A 12,461-nucleotide genomic window follows, 5' to 3' on the forward strand; every position below is an offset into this window, starting at 1 on the left:
TATTTTTAAGATTTTTAAGAGTAATGCTTAACCCCATATTGAGGAGTAATGTTTAACCCCATCCCCAGAGTTGCGTTCGAAACACTATTTTGAGATAAATTACATTACTCTATCTTTTAATTTTTTAAAAATATATATATATATATATATATATATATTAAAAATATTTATTCTCTTAAGATTATAATTAAAATGACCAGTAAAATGTTTCTCCTGAAACCACTGTAGGTTTTAGTGGATACCAGAAATAAATTGACCAAAAACGAGGGACTATATGATAATTGGAAAAGTTTAAAGAATTAAAACATCTAAGGACCAATAAACAATTTACCCTTACGTGAAAATAAGGCATTCCTCAAAATCTGTAAAACCATCTCCATTCAATCAAAATATAGGCATGATAGACACAGCTGCAACCTAAACAGTTTTAAGTCATAAAACCAAATTCATTTTGCATCCAAATGACGAGCTGCAAACTCGTATTGTTCGAAACAAAAAGAATAGCATTATCATTACAGCAGTGATCAGATGACAATTAGAAACAATCGATAAGTCGTTTGATAGTAAGCACAAATTTACAACAAGGGGGGGTGTCAAACTCATCCCTCTTGAGGATAAGCAGGAGCAGATACACAGGTTTTATGTGACAATACCTCAAAATACGAAACAATGAACGGAAAAAAGGAAAAACTCCAGGTTCTCCATGTCAATTTGACTATTAACAATTAATTGTTATGGTACTCAAGAGGGTTATCGATGTCGAGCTTGTGTGTCACATGAAGATGATGACCTGCTAGAGTGTGGTGATGGCTCGGGTGTTTCAGAGACCTCCATGTGTGTCGGTAATAATTTTAGAAAGCTTCCCTGGACCGGCTGATCTGCAGTAGCTTCCGTTTCTAGATTGACATAACACAGCAATTATGAAAACAGACATGAGATTGGTTGGAAAGGTAAAAGAGGGGGATGGAGAAAAATAAGAGGAATTTTGGTGGACTACCGAATAAAGACTTGATGGATGGTCTCTTTGGTTTGTTGTTCTTCTTCTTCAACTCTGCTGCACAAAGAGAATTGATACATGATATCAGTTGTTTGATAAGAAGCAGCTTCGCAAATACACTTAGTAAATTAATCAGGATTTCAGAGTAAGAGGAGCAGGGAGCTGACCAATGCCAGGGATGCTAGGGTCATTAACAATTTCAAAGTTCTTGTAAGTATAGCCCACAAAGTTAACATCCTTCGAGGAAAGCATCTGTAGCAAATATGATAAATTTTGAATATTAGTGACACAAGAGATTAAGAAATGAAGATTCTAGGGTTCAGCGGCATCCTGGATTTGCTTTTTAGTACAATTTCAGAATTAGACAGCATTTGGGAAAAGGTTTTTCAACCAGTCAAATTTTTGCTATTTTCAGCCATTGCTCTATTGATTTAGTAAGAAAAATAAAACTTATGCTTGCTCAAAATCAACTTCAGTTAGGAACAGATTATGAATTTGCTAATCTAAAAAGGAATGGCATATACAGACAAAATCAGTTTTCTAGGTTGACTAGGAACCAAATGACTTGTTATAAGCCAAAACAACTGTAATCAGGTGAGAAGAAAAATGTTTATTGCTCTACATTTTTTGTGTCGAAAGAGATTCTGTAGCAATCATCTGTTTAAGGAAATTTAATATACACAACATTGAAGAACTGAATAAGAAGATGGTGATGTACCTCTTGGTAAAACACATCCTATTTCAAAATATCAACAACTGAACATGGAAATGAAACATATTACATGAGTTTCCAGCAACATTTCATGTTCGAGAAAAATTAACTTGCCGCAAGGTCAGAAACAGAAACTACAACATTAAGAGAAGTGCCTCAGCAGAAGAAATAATTAACATCAAAGATCCACTAAGTACCTTTCTCCACGGTCCAGATTTTGAAGAAGTAGGCATTGGAGCTCCAGACTGCGTTGTAACACAGATCTTTCATATTAGTATAACAGAAACCAATGAACAATAATAGACCTCGAAAGGAATTTCTTTACTTGAGTTTTGTTTACAAACATTCAGTCTTTCTCACAACAGTAAGAAACATGCGCTTCAAAAACTTGGTGTCAGTTGAATTATTTGACAAAATTAGAGGTGAAGGACACAGTTTGAAGAATTTCAATAAGTTTTTGAAATGACAAACCAAAGTCTAATTGCACTCATCGCTAAACTGACCATTGAGAACTGGATGGTGGCTAATTTTTGTCAGCAGACCCAGCACTAATCCCAATTTCAGGCACTCAAATCATCAGAAAAAGTTTCACAGAACACAAGCTCAAAAGCAAACAGACTGAGAATGGATTAGCCTTTCATAGTTACCAAAACATAACAATAAACGGCAAACAGTTTTTCTTCCCCAAATGAACAACAAAAATTGACAAGGGTCTCAAAATAAGTTGCTAAGCCATACCTCCTCAAATTTCTCAAAATTTTGGGTGTCTAACTCATCATTAACCTCAGGTTTAAAGGCAGCTTCCATCTGATATAGCTTGTCCCACTGAATGCCTCTAAACCATGGGTGCGCCTGAAACCAAAAGCTACAGTGAGTTTCAAACTGTAAAGAAAATTAAACAGAGAAATAAATTGCAGGCAAACCTTTATTTCATGGGCTCCCTTGGTGCCAAGCCTCTGCTCTACGTTACAGAGCAATCTACTGATGAGATCTTTAGCTTCAGGTGAAAGCTTTGCTTCCTCAGGGAATTTAAGGTGATTTCTCCAATTAACAATCTACATAGTGCAGGCAACATAAACATTGTTGTGATGTGATGTGGCAATCAGTCTTGAAGAAAGAATATCAATGTGGCTACAAGCAAGCCTGCCTTATTCAACCACACATAAAAGTCGAATGACTTTGAAAGATCATGGGAACAAAATGAAATCACCTAACACTAAAGCATTTCAGGAGATAATAGGTTATGACATCTCAAAAGATGACTTGATCCCACAAGAAAACAAAACTGTAATATATGGTTGACCAACTTCTTTGGATAAAGTCAACTGTGGAGAAAACCAAACAAGGTTCTATAAGATCCATATTTTCATAGACTAGGGATGAAGAATAGTCGAAAGATATGAAATTAAAAATTGCTCTACGATGGTAGTTTAAGCACATTGAAGTATATCCATATAAATGGCTGTGATTCTATGCTGCTACCAAATCTCCCTGGACACCATAGCATAGGAGGCACACAACAAACATTAAAAAATAATTCAACAGGAAAATATAGACAATAGACATCAAACACCCTAAGAATCTTATTCAAGTATTTCTGAAGCCTAGAACAGATTGCCAATCAATAATCCCCTAAACTTCTCTTGCAGACAGATGCAAAGTTCAGAAAAACATCAATCTAAAAATTTGCAGTTCCCTTATATATATATATATATGAAACAAAAGGGGATAACAGAGGGATACAATTTACATTATACAGCTTAAGAACATTAGTGTATATGTGAACTCTGAAAGATACATGAGTCAAACAAAAAGGATGCACACCTTTCTACAAGTTGACATTGGTTCATCTGAATAAAATGGCGGGTATCCAATAAGCATCTCATACATAATTGCACCCAGCGACCACCTGATACAAATGTTTACCATCAGATATTAATAATACCGTACAACAGCTAAATTAAGACAATGTGGCTAACCAATCACACTCCATTCCATATCCTTTCTTCAACAGAACTTCAGGAGCAATGTAATCAGGTGTACCAACCGTTGAATATGCCTGCATTAAAAAATGATTAGCATATCAAAAAGAAAACCATGAGACAACAAATTTGTACAAGATGCAAACCAAAACCTAGATGTAACAGTAAATTGCAGCAAATTCCTGAGCCAGGTAAAATATAAGAGGCAACTGAATCAATGCGTTGGCATATGCAATATAGATATACAGATAATATGAAGCATCTCAAATTGCAAATTGTCTGAGATGGTAAAAGGAAGATCAGAGGCCATCTTTAAAATCACAGGCTTCAGGAGTTCACAAACAGATGTCATATTACAATAAAATAAAAAATGTGTACTAGCAACATAAAACTATCCTTGTAATGGCTATGCCCAATCCCAAGCTAATCAAGTTGAAATTTCAGAACTTTACAAGGTATACATGACTTGACATAAATTCTAGGAATAATCCATGTTAAATAACCAGCAATACAACATAAGTGGATAGTTTATCCAAATATAATGCAATGCCACAACTATCAGAACAAGTTAGCTATATGCTCCACACCGATATACTGATCCCTATAAATTTCATATAATTTATTTGCGATCTTTTGCAGTTTATAAACTATTCAACAATTAAATCTCTAGCTATTGTCTTCCTTCCTGATTAAACAAATATGCAAAACACAGGCACTAAGAAAATAGTACCCGTGAGTTGCTGATAACCCCTACATGACAAATCAACCTGATACACCCAAAACATTGCAAGGATAGAGACGACATGAAGTACACACCATACAACCAGTAGAGTAACATACTCTAAAGCAGACATACTGTCTTCTCTACTGGGTATAGTCCACTTAGTAATCATCATGTCAGGTCAATACAATTATAAGTGTCATATTCCTTATTCCTGGTTTTCTACCTTCTTTAGAAGAGCATTTACCACTATTCAATGTAGGCATTCTGGTTTATTTAAGAAACATAAAGGGATGCTCCAAAGGAAATGGTAGAAAAGACTTACCAACATCCGCCTGTTCTTCTGCCAATGCAACAACTGTTCTTGTTGTGTGCGCTTGGGTACAGGGGAGGCACATGATCTTTTTTCACTGTCCAGTAGATTCTTTGTTGCTGTGTCAGGTTCACTTAGATTGGGTAGATTACTGCTATCCAAAGGTTTGCACAATCCAAAATCTGATAACTTCATATGGCCATTTCGGTCTAGCAACAAATTATCGGGCTTTATATCTCTATTAAAAGGACCCAAAACATCATGTAAGTGCATGGATATTACAGATTAGTCAAACATGGAATCCCCAAGTGTTTATACCTATGAATGTAATTGTGCTTGTGAATAGATTCAATTGCTAAAACAGTCTGGCCAACATAAAATCTGGCCTCATCCTCTGTGAGTGTATCCTTGCGCATGAGCAAAGTCATCATGTCACCACCAGGAAGATACTCCATGATAAGATACAGATATTCTTGGTCTTGAAAAGAGCAGTATAGCTTAACAATAAAAGCACTATCAACTTCAGCAAGGAGATTTCTTTCGGCTTTCACATGTTCCACCTATAGAAGTAAATAAAAAGCTTAGAAGATATAAGAAAATTTGTTGTAATAAAAAAAAGTAATGGGATGCCATGCTACCTGCCCCCTGCGAAGCATTTCAGATTTTTTGAGTTTTTTCATTGCATACACATGACTAGTGGTCTTCTCCCTACAGAGTCTCACCTGAATTATATCAAATATTAGTGATTAAAATCAAAGCATGATTTGTGAGAATATCATTAAAAGAAGGTGCCCTGTATAACTCAAGAGAGGGAAAACAAGCAAAACATTTAGAGCCAAAAATTTTGCAATTTTGTTTTAATGTGTTAGTTAACTATTAACTAGCATAAAAAATTGACAGATGTCAGAAACACACTAACAGAGAAAATAGGAATTGTAATGAGATGGATAAAGAAGGAAACACTGCTTCCCTGATATCAAAATTTCAGCTTAAGCAGTATCAGAATAAGAATGGAAGCCAAAAAGAAAAGGCAGGTCATTTCCAAGTAAATACAGGTATCCTCCAATTTTCATAATGCTAGGTACAAGAATATGAAATATAGTCGCACCATTGAATATGGATTTAGCAAGTGTTTGGCAAATTGAAGCACATAAGTTTTTACATTTAGAAAGTTGATTGACAAGAATAAAATAAGCTTTATGTTCTCTCCTCTACATATCTCCAAATGCAATCATTGGCAAAAGTTGTCTTTTACGAAAAACAAAAACAGGAAAACCACAGTCAACAATTAAGTAGACATTCCTCGAATCTTGTCCATAGAAGTGAAAGAAATTAAATAACCAAACAAGTCAACCAACCGATCACATCAAACAAATATGGATAGAAGTTTATTCATGCACTAGAAACCAAGGATGACAACAATAAAAGCTTGAAAAAGAATGTCATAAATGTGCCTAGTTGTATTATTTTGATGCATTCCTCGTATCAAGCGGCAAATTCATTCGCATTTTCTTTCCCAAGTGAGAACAAAGGAAAGAAAGGGAAATAAAGAGAAATAAAGTACAAAAGTAGAGTGTGGTGTTGTGAAGTAAAAGTGCCTTGCAAAGTCAAATTTCCCTATTTTTTAGATTATTTCCAATCTTTTTATTGTTTTACTAGCTTCGCCATTGATGCTCTAGTCTAACAAATGACAATCATCAATCTCTTGTTTGCTTGACAGACTTAAAAGAGAATAAGATGTTCACGAGACTAAACAGAAGCTTGCCGTTTAGTATTACCACGCCTAGTTTCTTGTACTACTGATATTAATATTATTTGAGGTTTGAAATGAGTTTAATTGATGTTCCAGAATAAGAATAAAAAATCAACAGGATTTAAATTTTTTTAAAAAAAATGAGTATAAAGCTCCATTAGTAAATTCAAGTATAAGAGCAAAATCAACAAATGTTGTCTAAATCCTTTGATGTAATTTACAAAAACCATCATGAGACATAGATAGGTAAAAACCTCCCCAAAAGCTCCCCGGCCAATTATAGTCAGAAGCTCAAAATCATCAACTCCCATCTTATGCCTTTGGAGTCGCATGTATTCGGTTTCCTTCTTTTCTAAGTTCTTTAATAAATTATTCTGCTCCTCTTCAGAAATTTCAGCATCAGCAAGCTTCCTCTCCAGAACCCAGCGTCTAAAATAATACAAAAGATTAATCAAAAATTGAACAGCAAAGTTTTCCTATATCAGTTACCACATCAGTTACTTGAAAATGGAAAAGAAAATGTAATTGAGTAACAATATACAAAGTGAATTGATAAAATCAATTTAATGAATACAAGAAACATAATGCAAAAGAACCAAAAAACATGCTGAAAGAATAGAGTGAAGGAGATGGGTTGAAATTGAACCATGTTCCTTGGAGTACATGAATTAAAAAGTATGCCTTTCTTCAGGAAATATTCTTGCTACACACTTGTTATAGATCAAGTCCTCAATGCTTTCCCTTTGATAGGTAAAGCTAAGGATGTCTTAAGGAAGACACAAAAAAAAAAGAACAGTGGCTTCCATAGATGGATGGCAAGAACAGGTAAACTATATTTTCTACCATGCAAATATTACTTTTCAATTTCTTGATATAAACCTAGTCTGTAAATGAGGACTATGGATGGATTAAGATTAAAGTCCAACTTAACTTATTCTCTTTTAAACTAATACTTTGCGGGGAGTACTAGTTTATAGCGAAATAATGTTTAGTAATCCACTCTATAGAGATTAGGTTAATAGGAAGAAGGGATTAACTTATTTTCCTTCTTTCTTAATACTAAACAACTTGACATTTATGCATGAAAAAATATTAAAATCACCAAATCAGTAAGTTCCAATGAATATGCAGCCATTCCACAAGAATGCTATGCTTAGAGTTCTGCATTTGTTTGTTATAGCGAGTTTTTCTTGATTATAATCAAATCTTTTGTCTTCAATAATTTCTAGAAGGGAGCGATGGAATTAGGAAATATACTGCATTGAAAGAGTTATAAGGAAATACATCTAAAAGGAAAACATCAAATAAATTACAAAACTTTTACTGTAGAATACCGAGAAGTGAAAGTTGATACAATTTCTGAAGAGAAATGAACAAGCCATAGAGAGGGATTACCAATTAATGAACAAGTCTGCAATATCTCTGGAGAAAATTGTCAGATAGCACATTATTGTCACTTGCTCAATAATATAGGCTAAGACAAATGAATCACAATATAGAGAAAGGAGATTACTTATCCATTTACATTGGCTTGGAGAGAAAAACATATGATCTCAACTCTCACAAGGAGCCTAAGCAACATTAACCTGCATCCTCTTATCAACTCATATACGTCGACAGAAATCTTCAAGGATTGATACTAGATTATCAACTAGTTCTGGAAATATAAATTCTAAGTATGAATTGAGACAAGATGTTTTTTCAGTAATAATTAAGGCTTTAATTGGAGATTTTGACATAATAATGTTGCAGTAAATGGACCATAACACTACAGCAAATCCAAGGTATGCCCATGGTTACACTATGCATTTGGAGATCAAAACCAAAACAAGCATACATTCTCTGTAAATCTTATACAATGCTTCTCACACTATAATTTTCCCTAATTAAGTACATGACTACTTAGGCACAAGGATGGCAGTAGATGGTGGGGATAAGGCTTCCTACATATGGCTTTAGTTATGATATGGACAAGGAGATCCAAACCAAAGAAAGCATGAATTCTCTGTGATTTTTATTCCTTGCTGGTCTTTCTTGCAAATAATTTCTTCTTACTTAAGTACATATTAATTAGGTTTAAGGTTTCACCAAAACAATTTACAAATCATAAACATCTTTTTTGAAACATCACATGATTTAGTTTTAGCACCAGAAATTCATAAGCCTTTCTCCAACGTGTTATGCATAAAAGTTAGTCCAACACAAACAGTGTCTGGTAATTTCATACCCAAAGTCTTACATAATTTCTTATAAAACATTTATGTTAACATTAAGTTATAATATATATCTCATCAAGCCCAAAGCCCAAACCAAAAAACCACATTCAAACTGATTTACTAGCAAACATAAAGGCTGTTTCAGACAGCATGCCTCAGAATGCGTATGTGAAAGAAAAAACAAGACACACTAATTGTAAACTCAAAAAGTTTTCTACTGCCACACACTTGACAGAATTTATTTAAAGGCCTCCATGATTGAACTTTTGGGCAATAAAGTGGAAAAACAAAAGGGGTCAGTTACCTCTCCTTTCGATCTTGCAAATTTTTCATCTGGGCCTTGTAATGATTCTCAATATACTGCTTTGCAGCAGCAACCTTCTGCTTTGTAATGTTGGAAGGGGCCTCATCTGTAGGAGGCTTCTGTGCCATGGTCTCCATCCCCTTCTTTTTGGTAGGAGACTTATGCTTATCTTTAAGTTGCAGCTTTTGGAACCAACTCCTAGCAGAATCCATCTCACTCACAACAGCATCCTCCCTGAAAACCAAAAGGTAGATGGATAAAAACTCTATATGATCCCAAACCAAGCTCTATGTGAATCAGAGACCAATGCAGCAAGTGAAATAAAACAAAACTAAAAATAAACAAATAATAATACATATGAAACAGAAAGCCAGTACAAAAAGTGGAGAATAAAAAAGCCTGCATTTTTACATTAAATCACCTCAAAACGCAGCTTTGAAGTAACAAGTATAATACCAAAAAGCACATTTTCCAACAAACAAAAATCCCAGTCTACTCGATTCTCAATTACCCAAATACATGGCAAAGCTAGAACCCTCAGATTCAAAAACAACAATCCATTGACAAAAGAATCAAATTCACAAACCACAAGCAACATGCACTCATCAAATTGCACCAAAATCAACTCTCAAAACCACATCTGCACAGAAAACCCATTAAATTCAAACGAATCTAAAAAAAAAAGTGAATTCAAACTAGCATTCCATCACAACAAATCAACAAACTCAAAACCCTAAACAACTAATCTCAACCCATTCCAACCCCAAGAAAACACTACAAAAATCACAAAAAACACAACGAAAACCCGCATCAAAGACTTCAAAACAAAACCCTGAACCTCCACAGCAGATCCTCACAGGCAACAGCAGATGCGAGGAGTGGATCAAGCGAGAGATCATACCTAGATCTGAGAAGAAAGCGATTTGACCAAATTATTTGAGATTTTTCTTCGAATTTATCTCCAAAATTTCTCCTTTCTTTTTCCGCGGAGTTGAAACCGGAAAGCTTCGAGTGCCCGCAACTGGAACCCTCTTTCCATACCACCTTCCTTTCCTTGATGATCTTTTATTTTAGAAAACCCCTCAATAAAACTCAAATTTACAAACTCATCCTTCGACTAGTAGAAAAAGTTTTATTATGTCTCACAAAAAATAAATTTTAAAGTTTGTTAAATTACTAGATAACCCCTTTCCTGATAAAATTTATGACAAATTTGAATTTATACCCTTGAACGAATGCATAATTACTGACTCCTTGCTCCTGATATTTTCTGAACAAAAGCATCCTATGTTTGGTTGGGGATAAGTGGTATTTTTACACCCAAACAATTTTGGGATAACTAGTTTATTTTTAAAATAAATATATTTAATGATTAATTTAAAAGGATTAATATTACTAAATACTCCTAATTATTGATTAAAAATAATTTTTAATCAACGACGGTTTAGTTTAAGTCTCTTTTATTTTGGGAAAGATCGGAAATCTAACCCTTAAAACTCATTAAAAATGAGACTATAACATGTCACTGATTTTTTTTAAATATCTAGCACTTATGGCTTACTTTTTTTAAACAATAAAATTTAATTTTAATATATTTCATTTTTATTGTACTACTTAAATAAGATTTTTGTAAGTAAAATTAAATTTAAACGTATCATGTTTGATTGGGCATGAGAACTTTTTTTCCTTAACAATATGGGTAAAGCACCTCAAACAACCACACACTTTAGAATATACTATTTCTTATAAAAAAAAACGTTACATAAATATATTTAATAATAATTTTTAAAAAAATAATTACAATAGATATTGATAACTATTTATAAAATTTTAAAATATTTTTTTATAAATATTAATTAAGCCAAATTTTAGTAATTAAAACATACGAGTATGTTGGTTGTGGTATAAGTACCATTTCACCACTAAACAACCTGGGATAAATGGATAATGACTAATTTTATTTTTAATATATTTTTTAAAATTAATTTTTAAAAATTATTTTAAAAATTAACATCAATAAATATTGATAATTATTGATAAAAATAAATTTAAAATTTTAATATATTTAAATATTTTATTAGTAATAATTAAATCAAACTTTTTGTCTCACTCAAATAAAAGATTTCTTTCCGGTTTCCACCCTGAAATTTAGAAACAAATAAGTGGGTTCTTTGGATTTTGGAAAGTAAAAACATTATACCCCCACTAAAACTTGAGAAGTTTACATTTATAACCACAAAAAGAGTGCGCAATTACATTAGGTGCTGATACTTGAAAAAATAGCAATATGTATTTTCTAAGATGTAATAAAAATCAATGAAATCAGTATATTTTGTATTGATAAATGGGGAAATTATTATATCTTTAGACTAATAAATTATTTTTTAAAATTTTGAGAACCAATGACTTTATTCATATGATAAATTGGATTTTTTTTGTAATCTTAATTCCAGCAGCAAGTTTTTGAGTTTTTATGGATAGAAACAATTGTGTTTTCTGAGGAAAAGAATAAATAAGACCTTTCCCTCCAATGCGGCCACTGGATTTTAATTAAAAAAAAAAAGAAGTTAAATGGTTTTTTAAAAAAAATTATTTTAAGTTTAGAAATTTATTAATGTTTACCATTAATTATTTATTATTTATTTTGAGGAATTCATTTTTATTCCATTTAATTACTTATTGATCAATAGAAGCTATTGTTCTAGTTTTAAGTTTTGAAATTTTATACTGTAAAACTTTTCTACTTTGCAGAGGTTTGATTATTTCGATTCGATAAAAATTTTTGTTAATTTTTTGAGTGGATATAGTGATATGGTTATATTTTATTTTGAATATCGAACTTCAATTTATATAATTTTTATCACTCAATTTCAAATTTTGTTCATTGGGAGGGTAACAATAGGGTTCTGGTGAGAATTTGATGACATATACGACGGATTTGCATATCAACACCAGTTCATTGCTTCAGCATACAAAGATATGCCACATCATCAAAGAGAGCCACATACCATGATGATATGTTATATTTGCATCATCAATAAGAGTGGGTATGTGGCTCTTTTTAATGATGTGCTATATTTACATATATTGATGACATGACAAATAGATATTGATATGGCAACTATGGCATACACATTATCAAATTCTTTTTAAAATCTCTTTTGCTACTCTCCTACAATCTAAATTAAAGTTGAATAAGCAATTAGGTAATTATATTTCTTTTTATTATTTATTCTTTTATTTGGAGGAATTTATGTTAGGTATAAATTAAATTGTTAACAAAATTTACAAACTCATACCTTAAATTCTTTATTTAGTTTTAAGCTAATAGATGACTTAACTAATTAATACTAATAAAAATAAATATTTTTATATAAATTTTACTTTTTTAATTAATGAATATAATGACATAATATTCATTTTACGTAATCATATCAACCAGGCCTAACTTGCTTCCTAAAAA

At 32.4% G+C, this 12,461-nt stretch overlaps 1 protein-coding gene across 2 annotated transcripts; it reads right to left on the reverse strand.

Annotated features, from left to right (window-relative positions):
• Positions 1-435: 435 nt before the first annotated feature.
• On the reverse strand, positions 436-10,051 carry LOC120277027 (serine/threonine-protein kinase tricornered-like). 2 transcript variants are annotated; one of them, XM_039283773.1, is made up of 14 exons: positions 9,900-10,051; positions 8,999-9,232; positions 6,733-6,907; positions 5,364-5,447; positions 5,044-5,285; positions 4,738-4,963; positions 3,689-3,768; positions 3,534-3,618; positions 2,633-2,764; positions 2,448-2,561; positions 1,907-1,954; positions 1,165-1,249; positions 998-1,051; positions 436-896 (listed from the first exon to the last, which is right to left on the reverse strand). In XM_039283773.1, exons 2-14 carry the CDS (start codon positions 9,208-9,210, stop codon positions 751-753), a joined length of 1,683 nt encoding a protein of 560 aa, XP_039139707.1. In that variant the 5' UTR covers positions 9,211-9,232; positions 9,900-10,051; the 3' UTR covers positions 436-750. The 2 variants fall into 2 exon arrangements, with proteins under 2 accessions (XP_039139707.1, XP_039139706.1); XM_039283772.1 differs by having other exon boundaries at positions 998-1,054.
• Positions 10,052-12,461: the final 2,410 nt, after the last annotated feature.

This window comes from Dioscorea cayenensis, chromosome 15 (assembly GCF_009730915.1).
Source record: "Dioscorea cayenensis subsp. rotundata cultivar TDr96_F1 chromosome 15, TDr96_F1_v2_PseudoChromosome.rev07_lg8_w22 25.fasta, whole genome shotgun sequence".
NCBI lineage: Eukaryota > Viridiplantae > Streptophyta > Magnoliopsida > Dioscoreales > Dioscoreaceae > Dioscorea > Dioscorea cayenensis.

What these genes read in the sequence shown, in the direction of transcription:
- LOC120277027 (XM_039283772.1), bottom strand. Translation starts at nt 9,210, where the DNA reads ATGGATTCTGCTAGGAGTTGGTTCCAAAAGCTGCAACTTAAAGATAAG. An exon ending in GCCGGGGAGCTTTTGGGGAG is followed by an intron (nt 5,448 to 6,732) that starts GTTTTTACCTAT and finishes GATATAATTCAG; the next exon opens with GTGAGACTCTGTAGGGAGAA. An exon ending in ATTTTGAGAAATTTGAGGAG is followed by an intron (nt 1,955 to 2,447) that starts GTATGGCTTAGC and finishes GTTACAACGCAG; the next exon opens with TCTGGAGCTCCAATGCCTAC.